General features: G+C 41.7%; 1 protein-coding gene across 1 annotated transcript; it reads left to right on the top strand.

Annotated features, from left to right (window-relative positions):
* Window positions 1-1,624: 1,624 nt before the first annotated feature.
* Window positions 1,625-23,042, top strand: dnajc14 (DnaJ (Hsp40) homolog, subfamily C, member 14). The gene is given in 10 exon segments (XM_038298129.1): window positions 1,625-1,737; window positions 4,767-5,069; window positions 5,071-5,703; window positions 5,705-6,018; window positions 6,021-6,094; window positions 6,177-6,283; window positions 7,051-7,170; window positions 7,271-7,431; window positions 11,989-12,088; window positions 22,652-23,042. Coding segments are annotated over 9 exon segments (1,959 nt in total). The 5' UTR covers window positions 1,625-1,737; window positions 4,767-4,917; the 3' UTR covers window positions 22,950-23,042.

The following is a 23,042-nucleotide window of genomic DNA, read 5'->3' as shown; positions in this document are numbered from 1 at the left end:
ATTATTTTTATATCTACTAACAGCACGTGTCTTCTCATATAGCATTGGTTCAAATCTAAGGAAAACCAGCTGATTCCATCCAGTTATCGACTTTACAGGATTTGTTGCTCTTGGATTAGCATAGTAGATATTCACTTACATTTTGTAGTTTACTCTTCAGCAATCCCTAACACCAAGCATGCATGCAGACACAGTGGAGAGGAAAAAATCGTTTTTAACAGGAAGAAACCTCCAGCAGAACTGGAACCAGGCCCAGTGTGAGCGGTCCACTGCTGAGACTGACTGGGGTTCAAGGAGATAGAAGCAGACATACAAAAGGAACATAGAAAGAATGACATATTAATACTTTCTGTGTTAGAAATGTAACAGTAAACCAGTTCCACAGATGGCTCTGTCTTGGAAAGAAACATTTAAACAGATGAGCTATGAGCCACTGGTCAACAGGATGAAGAAGAGCACATCTCGTTAGTCACAGTAAAAGCTGAGCCCATAGCTATGTCTAAGAGAAACACAGGATTAAAAACTAGAAAATATTCCCTACTGGGTGGTGTCACTGCTAAGCAGGACCAGATGAAGGATCAGAAAAAGCAGAGAAAACATACATTTAGGGTTGAACAAACAAATACTAAATTCCAGATAGAATGAAGCACAATGATGTAAAGTGGTCCCTATGTCCTCCGGAAGTCTAAGCCTATAATAGCATAACTATAGAGATAACTATAAGCTTGATCAAAAAGGAAAGTTTTAAACCTTGCCTTAAAAATAGACATTGTATGACTCATAGACCAAAACTGGTAGTTGGTTCCACAGGGGAAGAGCCTAATAAGTAAAGGATCTCGCACCTCACATTTTACTTTTAGAAATTCTAGGAACCACAAGTCAACCTGCAGATTGAAAGCAAAGTGCTCTGTTAGGAACATAGGGGAGGATCAGATTGTTTATATAAGAAGGAGCTTGGTTATTGAGGGCTTTATATGTGAGAAGGCGAATTTAAAATGCTATTCGGAATTTAACAGGGAGTCAATGAAGGAAAGCTAAAATGAGAGAAAAATTAAATCTCTTTTTTTATTTTCATCAGAACTCTGGCTACAGAATTTTGGATCAGCTGAAGGCTTTTAACACAATTTACGGTCTTCCTGATAAGAAAGAATTACAATAGTCCAGCCTTAATATAACAAAATATAACCAAAATGGGGGGATTGGCAGCCTAGTGGCATAAAGCTTGGAATCCTGAGGGTCTGAGTTCGAGTCCCACTCCCCGGGTGCCACACAACTGCGGCCCACTGCTCCCTTAAGGGATGGGTTAAATGCAAAGAGTTCATTTCGTTGCTCTGTACTTGTGACAGTGTAATGACAATAAAAGCTGGGGAAAAAAGCATAATTTCTGGGCAAGATCTTTCGAATTTTGCTCTTTTCCAAAGATAAAAGGTGGAAAAATAATTTGATGCATCAAAATTCAGATTAAACAAAAGTTTATCCAAACAGTTGATGATTGTTTGATATGACAAAACAAAATTTAGACCTTGGCTGGCTAGAATTTTAACAGAAATTCTAGCCAGTCAAGATGTCTGAATACAAGCGTCTTGAGCTGTAGCAGTTCTCTCCGCTGAACGCCAGGTGGCAGCAGCGCCCCACGGATAGCTGCCTAACGTCCCCAAGCACCACAGAAGCAACTGGAGGAGGAAAAGAAACAGTTGGCTCTCTGTTAACAAACAAGGTTACACATTCATCTTAAAGGTATGTTAATTGACGCTCAGCTTTCTTTGATGAAAACGGATGCCTTATTCTGCCAGTTGCAATGCTCCATTTCTCTTTTTAAGCTCGTCCTAGCTGACAGGAAGAAGAAAGAGGCGCTAATAATAGCAGGTTTTACTTAGTATCACTGGCTAAGAGTTAGCTTTTGGCGACCTAGAGGCGTCCAGACTTAATACTTTTAACGTTTCATCATTTTTCTTTTCTTTTAGTGAAGTTTCGTTTAGTGAAAACAGTTCAAAACTGGAGACAGAATGAGCTAATGTTAGCCATATATTTCCCACTGCTACCTCATGCTAACACGCTGTCTGCTTGCTAGAATTCGTCATCTCAAGGAAAACATCTGGAGCTTTTAATAGGACTGACAGCCTGGGTTGCTGTCAGAGGACTATATCAGCTCCTGAACGGCTTGTTTTAGACATGATCTATATTTATATATTCATTTTTACTGCCTTAGTCAATTGAGATTATTTATTTTTACCTTTTATTACATGTTTACATGTTAGAATAGAGCAGAAATGTCATTTAATGTTCCTCAGTTAAACCAGATAAATAAAAGCTTGCACCAGGGTTAAAAACAAACAATAAGAGGGTTTCACAGTAAGGCGATTGATTTCTAACTTACTATAGAGTTATTAAAAAAGTTTACATGAGCATTTGGGTGGGTGAATTAAAAACAAATGCATGTAAAAGCGAAGCTTAGTAGCCTTTTAAGTGTGTTAACCTCAACGGCATGGCAATTTAATAATAATCAAAGTGTCTTTTATTGATTTTCCATATTCAAATGTAGAGCCCTAGAAATAGAATAGTGTAGAACGTGATAAAGTTAAAATTGATAGGCATAATTATGTTATTGGGCAACGTTTATTTGATTTATTATTGAGTTAGTAAAATTCATTTGGTTTATGACAAAATATGTGCTCAAACTACTTTCTTTTTATTTTTTTATTTGTATTTCACACATTTCTGTCATGATAATACCCCTTTAAAGGAATAGTACACCCAAAACATGATTAGCCTTCATTTTCTACTCACCCCCATGCTGAACAACACTCTGGAGTACTTTTTTGATATCTCAAATGCATCTGGAGATCTGGGAGGCTTCTTGCTGTCTGCTGACATTCAAATAATGGAGGTCTATGGCGCCCGAGACAGAAAGGTCCATAAAAGTCCACAAAAAACGTGTCAATATTCCTCCATACTGCTCGTCCAATGTATTCCAAGTCTCCTGAGTCGGTAGCATTCAAAATTTACTCGAAACGAAGTCATTTAGAATGTTTTTAGAGCATAAACAGTAGTGTATAGGATTTCCTGAAAGCGCGCACATGCACGTTCACGACGCTACGGAAGCCGGCAGACCAAACCAGATGAAAGTGCGCATTCAGCGTCTGCTCTGCCAATAATGCAAGCGTAGAAGAAGAAATGTGCTGTTTACCTGTGCAAAGAAAGAAACAACGAAAGAAAAATGTCTGAGGACTTCAGTGTTGAGGAAGAGCATGAGTTCTTTGCCGAGCTGAATGCGCTGGTTTGGTCTGCCGGCTTCCGTAGCTTCGTGAACGTGCATGTGCACGCTTTCAGGAAATCCTATACACTACTGTTTATGCTCTAAAAACATTCTAAATGACTTTGTTTCGAGTAAATTCTGGATGCTACCCACTCAGGACACTTGGAATACATTGGACGAGCAGTATGGAGGAATATTGACACGTTTTTGTGGACTTTTATGGACCTTTCTGTCTCGGGCACCATAGACCTCCATTATTTGAATGTCAGCAGACAGCAAGAAGCCTCCCAGATCTCCAGATGCATTTGAGATATCAAAAAAGTACTCCAGAGTGTTGTTCAGCATGGGGGTGAGTAGAAAATGAAGGCTAATGATGTTTTGGGTGTACTATTCCTTTAAGAGGACACAATGCATGATGGGAAAAAGAAAGTTCATGATCTTGTGTATGTTAAATGAAAGGGAAAAACTATGTATGCTGTATGCTTGAACCGTGGATTTAGTTTAATAAAGTTGCACAAAAGCGAAAATCTGTTTGTTTTTTTGGTTCTTTTTAAGGGTGCAACATAAACAACAGGCATCCCTTTCAAAACATACAGCATAAAATAGGCTCGAAATTTACATCACAAAAACAGGTCAAAAACACAGACAAACTAGGAACAAGACAGATCCTACTACTACAGACATGCCATCTCAGTTCCACACACTCTTAGGTTGAAACTAAATACCTAAATTTGAATAAAAATAATAACCACACTGATAACAATTATTGGAGGGGGGATAAAGCTGCCAGTTATGCTGAAGCAGATTGAAATTCAGATTAAAAATAGGAAAAAAGGCCACCAGACCTTGAAATGTCTCTTAGTATGGCCCTGTAAAGTAAGTCTAAGATGTTCCAATATAAGATGTGCCATCACCTCCTCTGCCCATCGTTTGTGATTTGGCGGTGCTGCCTTTATCCCATTAAATAAGATCAGTCTCCTGGCCAACAATGAAGAAATGCCATTGCTTTCCTTTGAGCAGTTAAATGTGTTTGTTCTGGTGCCACACCAAAAACAGCTATCAGAGGAACAACGGCGTGGCTATTAAAGTCAGTCATTCAGTATATAGAAAGGAGCCAAAATGGATTTTTATAACCGCCGTTGCTATGTTATGGATTTTTGACGTGTCTACGCTTGAAAAATGAATGCAGCAATAAAGATGTCCGTGTTACAGATTGGTATCTTGTACAACAACCTTTAGACGGTAATAAAATGCAATGAAAAAAGCTTTCCGAGCTACGTTTTATTGATCTGTCATTTAAAATCACTATGAAGCTAGAGTGAAGTATGTTGAAAGTGGGAATCCTAATCATCTTTGGTGAAATATCTATTTTCTTAATATTTCACTGAATAAAATAAAAGAGGAAAAATCACTTTCAACATACTTGCACAGTAATCTATCCTTATTAGTTGGAAAACAGGTTAACTGATGCAGTAAGATACTACTGTACTCGTTTCCTTTTTGTTTTCAGGTGACCTCCATGATGTGAGCTGTCTTTAAAAGCACCTTGACACCTGAGCTGCTGTGAGGAAGCACAGTTTCACCTTTTGATATGACGGGAAACTGCAGCAGATCATGGACGTAGGTAAATTCCCCTCGTTACTCTGACAGCTGTAGGCAACATGGAGAAGGAAGTGACTGAGAAAGAGATGGACGAGGAGAAGGTTTGTGATGCGGATTTTGACCCGGAGGCCAGTTTTTGTCCACAGCGGAGCGGAGAGACTGATGGGCTCACACAGGAGATCACTATGGCCCGCCTCAGATCTCAGGAAACAGGTTATTGACTGTAGAGCTGGTGAGGCAGAGTCATGTGAATCCACGGAGGCTAAAGAGGACATGGAGGAAGTTTCAGAGGGGTTTGAACATAACTTGGATAATGAGAACCCGCAGGTAATAAATCAAGAAGAGGATGAAGCTGCAAAAGAGCAACAGATGAACGGAGAGTCCGGCTGGAGGGCGCTTGGGGGCCGACGGAGGTGCAGGTTGAGGAGCGGTGGCTCTCTGTTCGAGCAGAGCGGTCAGGGTGCGTTTTCCTCCTTTCAGAAAGGCAGCATCCCGTCCGGCGGTAGTCGGCACAAGCAGACTCGCAGACGCAACCATCACCACCATCAGCAGGGCCGGGGTCGCCGACGGACGGGGAGACAACTTTTCTTGGCTTTTAGAGAGATGCTGTCGGAGTCTTTGAGTGTCTGGTGCATCTCATGCGTTCACATGCTGATTGAGATTATTGTGACTTTAACCCACAACTGCGGAGTCGCCGTGGAAAGCGGAGTTTTGAAACTTCACAACTGTGGGAAACGGATTCTCGTTCAGATCACCGATCTACGCGGCATGAGAGCAGATGTTGGTCGGATTTTGAAATGGATGAGATGCACAGCAGGCCACCTCGTGGAAAAAACTGTGAGGACTGAAGTGGTGGGAGGCGGCCGTCTCGTCTTGTTTCAGACTTTTCTGTGCTTTAGTTGTTTTAAGCTTCCAGTGGGCAAAGGGGATGCTGCTGCGTGTCGGTGGTTAGAGGGCTAAACGCTGTTGGACAGCTTTTCTGGAATCGCGGCTGTGGAAGAGGCTGGTGTCCACACTGGAGAGAGTCCGAAGCTGGTTCACGAAGTATCGCAGCGCTCCGTCGTCACCCGAGTCACCGGGCAGAGCGGGAAGAGGGGAGCCAAGTCAGGAGCTGGAGCGACTGCTGGCGTTGGCCGAGGTGCCGGAAGGGGAGCTCGACCCTCCACGGTGCTTGGAGTGGAGGTCCACGCCACTGAGACGGAGCTGAAGAAGGCCTACAGACAGCTGGCTGTCCAGGTCTGTGCCGTCCACTAATGTGGGAGGATTCTCTGCAGAGTGGCAGCCTGCGTTTTAATTCCCTACATTTCTGTGCTTGCAGGTCCATCCAGACAAGAACAAACATCCGAGAGCTGGAGAGGCATTCAAAGTTCTGAGGGCAGCCTGGGATATCGTCAGCAATCCTGAGACACGACGGAAGTATGAGCTGTGAGTGGAACACATCACAAAAAGATCCTTCCAAAACCTACTTTCCTAGCTTTTATTTGCTTAAATGATGTATTGATTTAGGTTTTTTTTTTTTTTTTTATTCTAAGGAGCCTCCAAATTTAGTTCAAATTAAAAACTGTTTTAAAAAAAACCTTGATTTTCATATGCAGATATATTTTTCCTCAAAAAATAGCCTCCTAATTTTTTTTTCCTTCTTACTCTGAAGCTAAACAGAAAGATTTGATTTCAAAACCTCAGAGTCTAGTGAATGAAATCTGAAAATTTGGGGGTGGGGGATCTAAAAGAAAAACGTTTAAAAAATAAAATTTAAGAAATCAGACAACCAAATGCAAATACAAATCCTAAGAAAAGAGCAAAGTGAGAGTAATTTTAACAAAATCAAAACAAAAAAACACGTAAAGTTTCATTTCTGGATTAGTTTTTTTTTTCTGTTTGTTCTTTTGTTGCAACAATAATGGCACAAATTTCCCTCCATAAAGATGATCAGTTTCCAACCTCATGAGGTCGTTTTTCAAAGCTTTCCAACAGACTCTGCACTTGCAGACGTCGATCTGCAGAACTTAAGCACATTTAAATTTTTTATAAGTTGAATTATTCTCTTCCTGCATTGAGGGTAAAACTCTAGCAGTAGAAAAAAAGCAAACAGCTTGTAGATCTGCTACCAAAATGATAGAAAATGGTGAATCTTGATTCAGTGTGTGATCTCAGAGTGATCCCCAATCACAAGTCAGTTCTTTCACTCGCAGAAAGCGCATGGCAGCAACCGAGCTTTCCAAGTCCATGAACGAGTTTCTCACCAAGCTGCAGGATGACCTGAAGGAAGCCATGAACACCATGGTGAGCACTAAGTGTGAAGGCAAGCAGAAGTACGTCGACACGCACCTGACGGCATCATTGCGGCCTGATTGTATAATCCTCACCTCCTTAAACATGCAGCGCTGTTTTCCTTTGTGATGGTTTCCGCAGGCGCTTCGAGATGGATCGGGATCCTGCTGAAGCCCGCTTCTGTGCTGAATGCAACCGTTGCCACAGCGCTGAGGAGGCAGACCTGTGGGCCGGGTCCAGCATGTTGGGCTTACGCATCACATACTTCGCTTGCATGGAAGGAAAAGTGTTCGATATAACAGGTAACCTACTATTTTTTGGTCTTAACTCTAAACCACAGCCGTTTCTCAATATGTGTACCTGTGCGTTCTCGTGTGCTCATGAAACGTCATCAGCCTCAGTCCTCAGTCTCGCCCCTTCCTATTTATCCAGCATGCATCAGAGCAGACTTGTCAGTTCTTGAGATTGACAGCTGTCCCAGCATGCACTGCAGCAGCAGCAGCTTTCAATTGAGTGCTCACAGAGTTCAGAGTATTAAGTTAAAAGTTCACTTTTCTGTCTTTTTTGCTCTATAAAAGTACATTTTAAGATCATTTGATGCAAGAACATTATACTTTTAAAGGAATAGTACACCCAAAACATGATTAGCCTTCATTTTCTACTCACCCCCATGCTGAACAACACTCTGGAGTACTTTTTTGATATCTCAAATGCATCTAGAGATCTGGGAGGCTTCTTGCTGTCTGCTGACATTCAAATAATGGAGGTCTGTGGCGCCCGAGGCAGAAAGGTCCATAAAAGTCCACAAAAAACGTGTCAATATTCCTCCATACTGCTCGTCCAATGTATTCCAAGTGTCCTGAGTGGGTAGCATCCAGAATTTACTCGAAACAAAGTCATTTAGAATGTTTTTAGAGCATAAACAGTAGTGTATAGGATTTCCTATGCTCTAAAAAAATTCTAAATGACTTCGTTTCGAGTAAATTATGGACGCTACCCACTCAGGACACTTGGAATACATTGGACGAGCAGTATGGAGGAATATTGACACGTTTTTTGTGGACTTTTATGGACCTTTCTGCCTCGGGCACCACAGACCTCCATTATTTGAATGTCAGCAGACAGCAAGAAGCCTCCCAGATCTCCAGATGCATTTGAGATATCAAAAAAGTACTCCAGAGTGTTGTTCAGCATGGGGGTGAGTAGAAAATGAAGGCTAATCATGTTTTGGGTGTATTATTCCTTTAAGCGTCACTATATGGTCCATTTACTGATTTAGTGAGTAATAAAAAAAAGTTCTGATGTTGAGAGGACCACAGCAACCAGCGAACCTCCAAGGCTAACGGCAGCCAGGGCTAACGTTAGCCCTTCCCCAGCAGCTCTCTCTCTGCATAGCCGTGTGTGAAGGACCGCTATCTAGGATGGTAATTTTTTTGTTTTATTTGGGTTTTTTTGGCGAAATGTTCATTTGATTTGTGTTTATCTGACTGTGTTCATTATTATTCCCCAATAAATGAAAAAAGTAAGAATTTTATATTATTATCTAGAGACTATTAATAACAGGAGGTGAGATGCAGCCCCAGATGTGCAGAGCGTGTGGTGATGTCATCCGTACGCTTCTGTTCCAAGTGATCCATATTTATGCTGCGTGCTCCCCTTCTCCCAGAGTCCACACTTTACTGTGTTCTTTGTAAGAACATATTTGGCGAGTCCGTACTCACCGTCTTGGGAATTGAGAACCGGTCCACATTTATTCTTTACCTTGCTTTGGTCTGATAGGAGACATGAAACTGGGTGATTCTAGATTTAAAGCATTTAGGAGAAAAGTGCCGCTTAAAGGGCTGGTTATACTCTTACAGCATTCTGTCGCAGTGAGGTTGAAACAGACATTTTTGATTTATGTCCAGTATTGAAGCGCGGTCTGCGCTATACGCTGTGGGTCTAGATACGGCCGAGGCGGTGAGGACGTGGGGGCGAGTTTGTCCGACAATGGAGGGACATGAGGGCGAAAAAGAGCGGAGATCCAGCTGGAAAAAGGGTCCCAGCGTTCTCACCCACCTCGCTCTTCTAGCTGCTCCAACTTCACGAGTCGTTTTCCACAATTTCGGTCATAAAAACAAAACAAGCCGGCCTCCTGTCTGCGGTCAGCTACAATTGGGGAGAGGTTCAGCGGAGTGTCTGCGGAGGAGGCGGGGACTTCTTTTTGTTCACTGTGCAGCTATGCAGACGACTTAGTTTCAAAGTAGAAATAAGCCTTAAGGCCTGTAGCAGAAGTAGCTGCTGCACTTGGCTCTTTTTCTTTCACACGGCTGCGATAAGAAGTGTTAAAGCCTAATGGGAAAAAAAAAGGAAATGAGACGGGCCAAAATGTCAGAGCTATTTAAGAAGCTGACCGTTCTTCACACCTCACTTCTGAAGTATGAGAGTAGAAATAATCCAGAGCTTTACTTTTTGCTGTAAAAAACAAGTTTAATTATTATTCATTTAAGAACTTGTTGAATTACCTTTAGTGGCATTAGTTTAATGAATTTATGTTCAGATGGTCCCTTATGTTAGACGTTTTGGTCCACTGTTTATTAAAGCATAACATCGGCTTATTTAAGATACCTCTTAAAGTCCCCTGGTAACATTAAAGCTCTCGGTTTATGGCTGTGTTAAAGAAAAAAATTCAAATTCAAAAAATCCTGAATCAAATCTTTTATTAACTCCTAAAGATTTATTCATGTAACTGAAGATTAATTTCACCCTTCATTAACCGCCATTACTTTATTAACTTGCTGTTGATGTGTTAATATAAATCTGCATGTTCCATGTTTCCTGGAAGGGGCCGCTTTTTACAGTCGCCTTTTGTATCTCTGCTTCTGTCTCCTTGAACCCCAGTCGGCCTCAGCAGATGGCCGCTCACACTGAGCCTGGTTCTGTTGGAGGTTTCTTCCTCGAGATGACTTGTGTTGTGAATTAGCGCTGTATAAATAAACTGAATTGAAATTTTAAATATTGTTCAGGTTACAGATAAAAAAAGTTTTTATTACCAGTGATCTATTTTGTGATCCAATAGAAAAGAATCGATTCTTAATCCTGGAGCACCCGGCTTGCATAGCAGTAATAAAAAAAGAAAGATGGAGGGTTTGCAGTGGCAGCAGATTAAGGGTCATGTCTGGCAGGAAGCTTGTTGGTTAGTTGGTCGTGGCGGTGGGTGTGAACGAGGGACTCGCCTTCACGCTCACCCTATTGATGAGATCATACTGATGGTGGACAGCTAGCATTTATACCCATCTCAGCCTTGCCGGGTCCTCCATTTCTTTTTCCTGTTTTTTTAAATTTTTTTATTGTCATTACACTCTCGCAAGTACAGAGCAATGAAATTCACTCTCTGCATTTAACCCATCCTTGCGGCACCAGGGGAGCAGCGTGGGGGTAAGGGTCTTGCTTGATCCAGAGTAGCAGTCCGTGGGAGTGGGGCTCAACCTCAGGATTCCAAGCGCAATGCCCTAATAACTAGGTCTTTCCTAAGGACCCACATTTTGCAGCCCCGTTATACCAGAACGCTGCCAATACGCCATTATACAGTAGCTGGAAGTTAGAAACGCGTTCAGCGGTCATCTGGAACACGACAGATACGTTGGAGATAAGTTCTTGATAAGTTACGCATCAGTTATGCACAAGTTACCGTATGTCAACAATCAGATAACTTACCTGTAATTTATGCCCCACTTATGAGCATACGCTGTTGGCTTTCTTGCCATATGTTGACGTGTGCCAGCGTGTTTCAACATGTTTTAGCATTCTTTAGCGTGTTCAGCACTTATACTAGCCTGACGTAGTCCGACTCAATTCTAGTCAGAATATGAGTCTGATACTGCTCCATAGAGCTGTGATTATGGGGCGTGTTTTGAACGAACCAGGAAAATAAATGCCTCTGCACTCAATTGGTTAGACCTACAACCAATAAGAGCAACGGAGTGCGTGACGTATGTTAAGCGAGGCATAGTTGTTGTCAACATAAATCAAAGCGTGCAGTTGCACGCCTAGAATAAGTAGATGAGCCTTGATCGCGTTTCTTTGTTCCTCTTTCAAAATTAATTTGCTGTCGATATCTTCTAGAACAGACCTAATAGCAGAATCTACACACCTCAGCTCTCCAGCGGCAGCCATTGTTGTTGTCAACCCAGCGCGCTTTGGTCACATGGTTGATTACGTTACTGTTGATCATCTGTCCATCATCGTATAAAGCCCACCCTGACAATTTAATTGGATCGCCAGAGAGTGGGCGATCATACTCGCGCTACTATGGAGCAATGCCAGACCGAACTTTCCGACCTCAAACCTTGTGGGCGGGACTAAGTTCAGAATGGCACCCAGGCTACACTTATACAAGCCGTACCTATAACTTATCCAACATTTACCAGCATTTTTGCCTGATTTTTCGTGGTTTAGCATATGCTAGGATGACCAGACGTCCTCTTTTTCCCGGACACGTCCTACTTTTCATCCCTAAAAAAAAAAAAAAAAAAAATGTCCGGGGGGAATTTCAAAATCGTCTGGGATTCTGGTCGACTACAGTGAAGCAGAACCGAGCCGTGAGCTCCGGGAACTCCGGCAGAGGGGGGGAGGGAGCCAGCGGGGGATGGAGTAACCGAACCCGACCCGGTGATGGTAGTCCGTCCCCTGATGGCTCCCCCCCCCCCTCCAAAACAAAAACTGTCCTCCTTTTCAGAAACCCTTATCTGGTCACCCTAGCATACACTGGTCTACATCATCAAGGTGTTTTTCAAATGCACACTAAGAAAAACTTTAGTTAAATGATGTATTTCATATTTTTGTATCATGTTTATATGAATTGTTGTCTCATGTTTCAGAGTGGGCAGGTTGCCAAAGAATAAGCATTTCCCCCGACACTCATCGTGTGCCGTACCACATCTCCTTCGGTTCAAAGAACGGCAATGCAGCACGCCACAGGTACGTCCCTGCAACCACTCAGGTGCATGTCCTCTAATTAGAATATCAGCCAAACGGGTTGTTGGATTAGATTCATTCAGAAAGGGAGACTTTGATGGAATACACATATCCATCACTCACAGATAAATGTATTAATTTCTGGTTATTTTTATTTTAACCGACAGCTGATGTCGAAAAAAGGAATTGTAATGATTAGTTCTCTGTATTGCACGGTATAGGTATCATTTCATCGATGTGTTCCTGCTCTTCAACATGAAGCTGTTACGTTTTTGTCACTTCTCTATTTCTAAACTCTGCTTCCAGAAGTTCTGTTGTTCTATCCCCCCCTCCCTCCCTCTGGCAGGTTAAATATTCCATTGGCAGGCCAAATGTCAGCTTCAGGATATTCCCTCCATCAATCCTTCCATTCCAGCAGTGCTTTGCACACAATAAGTTCACAATTCTCCGGTGCATCCCTAGGAGAAGAGAGGCTGACATGAAGTATATTTTAACTCTTAAACTCCTTAAAAACAGCAACCATGGAAATATAAGTCAGTTTTTATTGAAATTAATGTATGTTTTCATGATTTGAGCAGGTTAGAGAATTTACCAATGAAAAAAATATGATTTAAGTTAAAAATGAGAAGGAGAAGCTCCATTCTCCTATTTATATCAAATGCATAACATCTATTTAATGAAAACTTTCATTCTGTTGATCCGCTGATCCTATTTACCTGCTCAAATTAAGCACAAATGCAATTATTGTAAGAATTTGACATCGGTTTTTGTAGTTTTTGTCTCGTTTCACTTTATCACAACTTTTTCAAACATAAAAATTAATTACAGCTTTAAAGGTGTAAAGTTCAAAAACCAATCTGAAGGGCATTTCAGATGCAAATGTTCTTACCCTGATCTTAGTGTCCCATTTTTTTCATCTGCCTCAATCTAAACCAATCCTGCTTATATCAGAACTGATGTTTTATCTTATTTAGTTGAATACGACCCGTAATGACTGCAGTGAAAACTCCAATATTAATTTGGTATGAAAACAGTCCTGTTTGGATATTTTTCCTATTTATTTGTACCAGTTTCTGTTACATCCTCTAAAATGAATTTTTATTCAAATCTATCAAAAGCTTTAGAGCTTTTAAACAGCTAATGAATTAACCAATTCCACAATGGCTGCCGTGCGGTATGTAATCTGTAATTTGTTTTAAAGGAATAGTACACCCAAAACATGATTATCCTTCATTTTCTACTCACCCCCATGCTGAACAACACTCTGGAGTACTTTTTTGATATCTCAAATGCATCTGGAGATCTGGGAGGCTTCTTGCTGTCTGCTGACATTCAAATAATGGAGGTCTATGGTGCCCGATACAGAAAGGTCCATAAAAGTCCACAAAAAACGTGTCAATATTCCTCCATACTGCTCGTCCAATGTATTCCAAGTGTCCTGAGTGGGTAGCATCCAGAATTTACTCGAAACGAAGTCATTTAGAATGTTTTTAGAGCATAAACAGTAGTGTATAGGATTTCCTAAAAGCGCGCACCTGCGCGTTCACGACGCTACGGAAACCGGCAGACCAAACCAGATGAAAGTGCGCATTCAGCGTCTGCTCTGCCGATAATGCAAGCGTAGAAGAAGAAATGTGCTGTTTACCTGTGCAAAGAAAGAAACAACGAAAGAAAAATGTCTGAGGACTTCAGTGTTGAGGAAGAGCATGAGTTCTTTGCCGAGCTAAATGCGCTGGTTTGGTCTGCCGGCTTCCGTAGCGTCGTGAACGCGCATGTGCGCGCTTTCAGGAAATCCTATACACTACTGTTTATGCTCTAAAAACATTCTAAATGACTTCGTTTCGAGTAAATTCTGGATGCTACCCACTCAGGACACTTGGAATACATTGGACGAGCAGTATGGAGGAATATTGACACGTTTTTTGTGGACTTTTATGGACCTTTCTGCCTCGGGCGCCATAGACCTCCATTATTTGAATGTCAGCAGACAGCAAGAAGCCTCCCAGATCTCCAGATGCATTTGAGATATCAAAAAAGTACTCCAGAGTGTTGTTCAGCATGGGGGTGAGTAGAAAATGAAGGCTAATCATGTTTTGGGTGTACTATTCCTTTAACCCAGATCTAGGTGTCATAAAGTTAGTTAATGGTTCTGTCAGGTAGGTCCGTTTGGGAGGGATTTGCATTGGACTTTGGTTTTATTGCTGATTCAGCTGAACCTACGATGCCTCCATGACTATCTAACGTGTAAATGAGTCGGGTTTATTGGTCTGCCGTGTCAAACACGGCAACAACATTACATTATTTTCTCTGCCTCTTTGCTCCTCAATTGTTGATGATCTAAAACATCATTAAAAGATCACTTATGACCAAAAAAAAAAAAATCTAAAGTTTTTTGTGCTAATTCTTTTAAATTTTGCTGATCCAGAAAATGTTTCTTTTCTGATCTTGGACATGGGAAGGAAAAAATCTTCTTCAAAGGGAAACTCTGAAAGTCTTATTCATTCTAAAAGCAAAATGGAGGAAAAAAGGCATTTACCTCTTTCTTTACGTTAATAGGTTCTATTTTTATAGACGGTTTCTCACCCTGAGTAGAAGTTATAATTCTCCAGTGCTGGAGTGAGAAATTGGTACCCTTTGAAACAAGGGGTCCCACTTTGGAGCAGCTGGTATAGAAAGGACCTTAAAAACACAATTTACACTGCAAAAAATGTAAATATAAATATGTAATTTTTTCTTAAAATTAGTGGGGGTTTTTGGTCCCTTGAGCAGGTAAGACAGTTTACCAATAAAATAAGATGACTAACATTTTAAACAAGGAAAAAACCTGAATGACTGATTTATACTCAGAAACCAGGTTGTCTGAATGTGCATCGCAGTTAACGCAGAGAGTCTGCAGCACCTAAAGTATTAAAGTATTCCGTTCCTAGGCCGGATTTCCGGCTCGTAGCGATTGCCTGTGGGTAAAAAAAAAAAAAATCACCCGAAAACAATTGACGCTAAATAAAAATAAAAAAAGACAATCGAAACCCCCCTTGTGTTTGTCAGCCAATTGAATCAAAAGAGCGCTCTGAAAATAAAAGTATTAGCCAATCAGAAGAAGAAGTGTGTACCTCCTCTTTTCATTCAATGGAGGGATCAGATAGATTGTGGTACAGAAGGGAAAGTCATCTTGTGCAGATTACGGCTCCATTCAACGGAGAAAAGTCAAAAAATAAATAAATGAAACTCTGTGTTTGTTGAGAAGGATGATAGAGAGAATGGAATTTCATGGAATGGGAACAATACAGTTCCTGAACTCCAACACTCTGTGCTCCAGGAAGCTTATTTACGCATCCAGCAGCTAAAAGGTGCTACGCAAACATGAGTTAGACCCTGGTCATCAAGCTGCTGCTCGTGCGGTCCCGCACACTACACAGGAGCTACGGCAATAGCTGACGTAGCAACGTCAATAACTGACCGTGTATGCTAGTTAAAAATAAGGGTTTGTGCTTTACTCGCCGAACATGACCTCCCATTCACGCTAGATGTAGATGCACTTTTGCCATTTTCTGGATGTTTTTGGTATTGGATTTTCGAAAGTCAAGTTTAGTCTTCAATCGTTCATGCAATCTTTGATTCCATGCCCCCACATCCCTCTGGCAGGGCTTGAAAATAGACACACGCGTATATATCCCTGTATGCGTATTTCCTGTTTGGTACCTTACTTGCTTGTTTTGTTTTTATGACCACCATTGTGGAAAATGACTCATGAAGATGGACCAGCTAGAAGAGCGAGGTGCACGAGAACGCTGGGACCCTTTTTCCACCTGGACCCCCGCTCTTTTTGGCCCTCATGTCCCTCCGTTGTCGCACAAACTTGCCCCCACTTCCTCACTGCCTCGGCTGTATCTAGACCCACAGCTAGGTTATGATTGTCCCTCTTGCGTTTAAAGGAATAGTACACCCAAAACATGATTAGCCTTCATTTTCTACTCACCCCCATGCTGAACAACACTCTGGAGTACTTTTTTGATATCTCAAATGCATCTGGAGATCTGGGAGGCTTCTTGCTGTCTGCTGATATTCAAATAATGGAGGTCTATGGTGCCCGAGACAGAAAGGTCCATAAAAGTCCACAAAAAACGTGTCAATATTCCTCCATACTGCTCGTCCAATGTAATCCAAGTGTCCTGAGTGGGTAGCATCCAGAATTTACTCGAAACAAAGTCATTTAGAATGTTTTTAGAGCATAAACAGTAGTGTATAGGATTTCCTAAAAGCGCGCGCATGCGAGTTCACGAGCCTACGGAAACCGCGGCAGACCAAACCAGATGAAAGTGCGCATTCAGCTCGGCAAAGAACTCATGCTCTTCCTCAACACTGAAGTCCTCAGACATTTTTCTTTCGTTGTTTCTTTCTTTGCACAGGTAAACAGCACATCTCTTCTTCTACGCTTGCATTATTGGCAGAGCAGACGCTGAATGCGCACTTTCTTCCGGTTTGGTCTGCCGGCTTCCGTAGAATCGTGAGCGCGCATGGGGGCGCTATTAGGAAATCCTATACACTACTGTTTAGGCTCTAAAACATTCTAAATGACTTCGTTTCGAGTAAATTCTGGATGCTACCCACTCAGGACACTTGGATTACATTGGACGAGCAGTATGGAGGAATATTGACACGTTTTTGTGGACTTTTATGGACCTTTCTGTCTCGGTCACCATAGACCTCCATTATTTGAATGTCAGCAGAGAGCAAGAAGCCTCCCAGATCTCCAGATGCATTTGAGATATCAAAAAAGTACTCCAGAGTTTTGTTCAGCATGGGGGTGAGTAGAAAATGAAGGCTAATCATGTTTTGGGTGTACTTTTCCTTTAAGTATGGTATAGTGCAAACGACGCTTCAATGTTGGGCATAAATCAAAAATCTCTGCGTCATCTGTGGGAGGATAACCCGCCCTAGATATCTCCAATTATCTGATTTTAAGGGCAAAAAAGCTCATTGTTAAAATTAAGAACAAATACAGCGACTTTAAGAATTTTTTAATTGTTTCCTGGTCAGTTTTTACAGATATATTATAGGCATCTATAAAGAAACATTCAACTCAAAATATATAGTTCAATTTCAGCCCAGATTAAACTGCAAATGTAAACTGGATCAAGGAAAATCTAAATCTGCCTGTTTGGGCGCCATAAAGACATCCGATTAAGATTTTCCTCTAGAAACTGAGTTTCTAATCTTTAATTCTCTCCCTTCACTTTTAACCTCTTCACTTAACTGCAGGCAAGTTCTGCTCACACTGTTGATTACTAGTCACTTCATATGGATGAAAGCTGACACATGGGGGCGCTGTAAGACTGAATTTTATTTAACACAAACTGCACAAAGTCTTGACTTTATTTTTGATTATTTAAACTTCTCTAAAATATAAACAGATTTTCTTCTAGAATGAGCGCTAAGTCAGTAGATATCAAATACTGCCCAAAGAGAAAACTTATTATTTATATAGGTATTTTATTTGTAGAGAGGATAGGGCTAAATCTATGACTCCATTATTAACCTGGTAAACACTTGCTTTTATTTCCTTAGCTACTGGAATGCTTCCACTTAATGGATAGTGTCTTTTTTTTAAACTTTTTTATATACTTTAGGATATAAATAAGTATATAACTTAATCTGTGAGTATAGCTCTGTACTTAAAAATCTTAAATTGTAATATGGAACAAAAAAAAAATACCTGAATGCAAACTAAACGGTAACTGGTCCCTTTTTTCAGTCATATTTTTTCTCGATGCCACAGATCTGTTTTACTGTGTTCTCGACCTGGACATCCTTTTAGTCAGAGGAATGCAGTTTGTCCTGTTTGCATTAAGATCTCTGATGGTGACAGCTTGTTATTGTTCACAACGTCAGCATCTAAATGTAGATAAGACACTTTGAATGTGTGACCTTGTCACTTTCTTATCAGCTTTGAGAATAACAGATGATCGTTTGATAAACAAAGTGTGCAAAACAGATCAGAATTTGCACAAAACATTTGATAAAGGATTTTTTGGCTACGATATTTGTGAAATGGACTATACAGAAAATTAAGTATATAAAGTTATGATTAAAATCCTCCTATGTTGGACGTTGTGGCTTCTCCTTAGTATAGTAGCCCTCTGCTATTTATATCATGGTAAATGGCCTGCGGTTGTGTAGGTCTTTTGTCTGAAGTGATTTAAAAATCAGCTATAAACTACACTATATTGCCAAAAGTATTTGCTCACCCATCCAAATTATTGGAATCAGGTGTTCCAATCACTTCCATGGCCACAGGTGTATAAATTCAAGCACCTAGGCATGCAGACTGTTTTTACAAACATTTGTGAAAGAATGGGTCGCTCTCAGGAGCTCAGTGAATCCCAGCGTGGAACTGTGATAGGATGCCACCTGTGCAACAAATCCAGTCGTGAAATTTCCTCGCTCCTAAATATTCCACAGTCAACTGTCAGCTGTATTATAAGAAAATGGAAGTGTTTGGGAACGACAGCAACTCAGCCACGAAGTGGTAGGCCACGTAAACTGACGGAGCGGGGTCAGCGGATGCTGAAGCGCATAGTGCGAAGAGGTCGCCAACTTTCTGCAGAGTCAATCACTACAGACCTCCAAACTTCATGTGGCCTTCAGATTAGCTCAAGAACAGTGCGCAGAGAGCTTCATGAAATGGGTTTCCATGGTCGAGCAGCTGCATCCAAGCCATACATCACCAAGTGCAATGCAAAGCGTCGGATGCGGTGGTGTAAAGCACGCCGCCACTGGACTCTAGAGCAGAGACGCGTTCTCTGGAGTGACGAATCGCGCTTCTCCATCTGGCAATCTGATGGACGGGTCTGGGTTTGGCGGTTGCCAGGAGAACGGTACTTGTCTGACTGCATTGTGCCAAGTGTAAAGTTTGGTGGAGGGGGGATTATGGTGTGGGGTTGTTTTTCAGGAGCTGGGCTTGGCCCCTTAGTTCCAGTGAAAGGAACTCTGAATGCTTCAGCATACCAAGACATTTTGGACAATTCCATGCTCCCAACTTTGTGGGAACAGTTTGGAGCTGGCCCCTTCCTCTTCCAACATGACTGTGCACCAGTGCACAAAGCAAGGTCCATAAAGACATGGATGACAGAGTCTGGTGTGGATGAACTTGACTGGCCTGCACAGAGTCCTGACCTCAACCCGATAGAACACCTTTGGGATGAATTAGAGCGGAGACTGAGAGCCAGGCCTTCTCGTCCAACATCAGTGTGCGACCTCACAAATGCGCTTCTGGAAGAATGGTCAAAAATTCCCATAAACACACTCCTAAACCTTGTGGACAGCCTTCCCAGAAGAGTTGAAGCTGTTCTAGCTGCAAAGGGTGGACCGACGTCATATTGAACCCTATGGATTAGGAACGGGATGTCACTTAAGCTCATATGTGAGTCAAGGCAGGTGAGCAAATACTTTTGGCAATATAGTGTATATTTATAATAATAGTTATTATAGTTAGGGATGGAGCTGTTTTTGAAAACTTTGAAAAATTATTTATATAGGTATTTTATTTGTAGAGAGGATAGGGCTAAATCTATGACTCCATTATTAACCTGGTAAACACTTGCTTTTATTTCCTCAGCTACTGGAATGCTTCCACTTAATGGATAGTGTCTTTTTTTTTTAACTTTTTTATATACTTTAGGATATAAATAAGTATATAACTTAATCTGTGAGTATAGCTCTGTACTTAAAAATCTTAAATTGTAATATGGAACTGCGACCAAAGCCAACCACCAGTAGGAGGAGGAGGAGGAGGAAGAAGAAGAGGAAGAAGAAGAAGAGGAAGAAGAAGAAGAGGAAGAAGAAGAGGAAGAAGAAGAAGAGGAAGAAGAAGAGGAAGAAGAAGAAGAGGAAGAAGAAGAAGAGGAAGAAGATGAAGAGGAAGAAGAAGAAGAGGAAGAAGAAGAAGAGGAAGAAGAAGAAGAGGAAGAAGAAGAAGAGGAAGAAGATGAAGAGGAAGAAGAAGAAGAGGAAGAGGAAGAAGAGCAAGAGGAAGAAGAAGAAGAGGAAGAAGAAGAAGAGGAAGAAGAGGAGGAAGAAGAAGAAGAGGAAGAAGAAGAAGAAGAAGAAGAGGAAGAAGAAGAAGAGGAAGAAGAGGAAGAGGAAGAGAGGAAGAAGAAGAAGAGGAAGAAGAAGAAGAGGAAGAAGAAGCATGGCCGGGTGTAGCAGAAAAAAAAATCAGTTGTTGTGGAGAATTATGTGGGTATGGCGGGTGGGAAAGAACAGGAGTTGGAAGACGCGCCAGCAGCACTGTGAAAACTGAGCCGTTTTCCCCCTCTGTTCCCGAATTGTAGCCACCATCTATCACACACAGCGTCGCGTCCTTCATTACATTTCCCAGCATGCACCACAAACCGGCCGTCATGGCGGCGGCAGTTCCAAACAATTCACCCGGTAATTTACGCTAGTTCCGAAATTCAACATCACCTTTCATTCAACACTTTATTTACTCAACAGCGTAGCGAACTCTGAAGGTACCCACTGCGTTAGCTTCAGTATACATTTCGTAGTCGGCAATAAAAATTCCCAGTCAAATTACAGGGCGTTTCTCAATTCACGAGAACGCGAGTACGTACTTGCGTTCTCGTCAAGTCCGTTCTTGGCGAGAACGCAGGAAGATCGGACTTGACGAGAACGCGAGCACGCAAGCATGTATGTGTATTGGAGCAGAAGCGTACTCGTGACGTCATCACAGGCAACGTTGTTTAGCATTTCTTTAACAGTCAAAACAATTTATTCCCTACACAAAACATTTTGAAAACAATATTTTTAATTTCTAAAGCTTAAAAAACATTTTAAAAAATTACCGAACGGCAAAAAACCACCATCAGAACGAGCGGTAGTTCACACATGACTAGACCGAGAGAAGTGCACTACAGACGGGGTAAATTTAGCACTGGCTGCGGTTACCCTCGGAGGTCTGCTGGTCACTCTGGTCCGCTCAACGTTGGACTATTTTTTATAATCATAACACTAACTCTGTAAACAGACCACACAGGGAGGCTTCAATGCATAATGTTATCGCCTCAAACGATTTCAAAACGTACTTTTGAAGAACAACAGCAGCAGAAAAGGGAATGTTTAACTTAACACTGTGAGCGCTGTCTGGAATCAAGCTGCGGCCGCGGGGCATTCTGGGGAAGCGGTCAGTCTGAAGAACGCACAAGTCTGCTCTGATGCATGCTCGATAAAGAGGGCGGGGCGAGAACAACATCCGGGGATTTGATGCGTTCTCGATCTGGCGTTCTCGAGAATTGGAACGGTACTCGGGCTGAGGCTGATGACGTGTCACGAGTACACGAGCACACGAGAACGCTCAAGAACGCATATTGAGAAACGCCCACACATTCTCGCCCTTGGTCCATCAGCATACTGGTCCGTGTGGAAACACGAACAAGTACTTTATAGGTCTGCTGTATGGGACCACTTTGCATTTAGAGTGACCTACGATGACGGCGGATAGAAAGTTGTGGATAAAAGTGCAACAATGTGCAAGCATTGTGTTGTTTATGCTAACAGCAACACGACCAACATGTCAGCTTAGAGATTTTCCTAACAATCAACATAAACCGAACCGTACCAAAAACAGTGACCACGAAACCGTGAACTGAACCGAACAGAACCGTGGATTTTGTTAACCGTTCCACCCCTAATATATATATATATCCCTAAAATATATATATATATATATATATTTATGTATATATATGTTGTGTTCATTTTCAATCATCTCGTCGGCCATGCTACTATGCTAACGCCACCGCCATCAAGCTGCAATGATTTGCCGCGAATGAATACGGCCGAATCTGTCGATTCATCTTGTAGGGGTGCGTCAAATGCAACGTCGATTCCCATCCAATTAGATTGAATTTGGTATTGATGAGGTGAAAAATAATAACAGTAACTCCATTGAAATGATTCAAAACTAAAGTAACGAGACAATTTTTTAAAATGTAAGGAGTAGAAGTAAAAAGTCGCCATAAAAATAAGTAGTAAAGTAAAGTAAAAATATCAGAAAAATCTACTTGAGTACAGTAACGAAGTATTTGTACTTCATTACTTCCCATCTCTGGGTGTGGGTAAGCAGAGAGATGGTGCCGGCTAGAGGGTGGGCTGAGATGAGAAAGGGGAGTGGTTATTCCCCTTATGACGCCATAAAGGACATGGTTTACACAGGCTTCACCACATATATGATTGTTACTAATTGTTTATAAAGTGAATTTTGCATAATATGGGACCTTTTAACGAGAAACAAGTTGTTACACAAAGAGAGAAAAGTCATAAAGTTAGTAGAAGGAAATTAAAGCAACTTTTTTTGACTCAAATGAAACGACTTTAATAATGAGATCTCCGTGTGGCTCTTATAATCTGTCCTAATCTGACCCTTTTTGTGGAGGTACAAAATCTTTGAGGTTCTATGACCAACAAGGTAACCAGAACACATGACTTTAACTGTTGGATGAAGAAAACTGTGTGTTTATATGTTGGTAATAGTTTGGAGAATCTTATACTCCTGATGTTTTCTTCCAGGAGCCCCTCAGAGCACGCTACAGGACCTTCAAACCCCGCCGATTTACAGGACTTCTTCTGCAGAATGTTTAAGGGTGGACCGCCGAATGACATGGCTGCCAACGGCGGAGGCTTTTTTCCCTCAGGTCCGCCCTATCATCACCCGCCCGGTGCCGGAGGGACTCCTTTCTCCTCTCCCTCAGGGCAGACAGGTTTCTACATGCCAGGTGCCCACAGGCCAGAATCCAGCGAGACCTGGCCTGATGGTGGCAAACCTCCCAGGAGGAGAAAGAAGGTCCGAAAACCCTTCCAGAGGTGAAGTCTGTTTACGTGTTTGCGTGTCAAAGCATGGACAAGAGGAAAAAAAAAAAAGGCCATGTTTGTCCCTCGCCTGCCTGTTGGCGTGCCAAGA

The sequence above is a fragment of the Cyprinodon tularosa genome, unplaced genomic scaffold, assembly GCF_016077235.1.
Source record: "Cyprinodon tularosa strain WSP-4 unplaced genomic scaffold, ASM1607723v1 ctg40, whole genome shotgun sequence".
Lineage (NCBI taxonomy): Eukaryota > Metazoa > Chordata > Actinopteri > Cyprinodontiformes > Cyprinodontidae > Cyprinodon > Cyprinodon tularosa.
The sequence above is the reverse complement of the archived record's forward strand: the minus strand, read 5'-3'. Positions and strand labels throughout refer to the sequence as shown.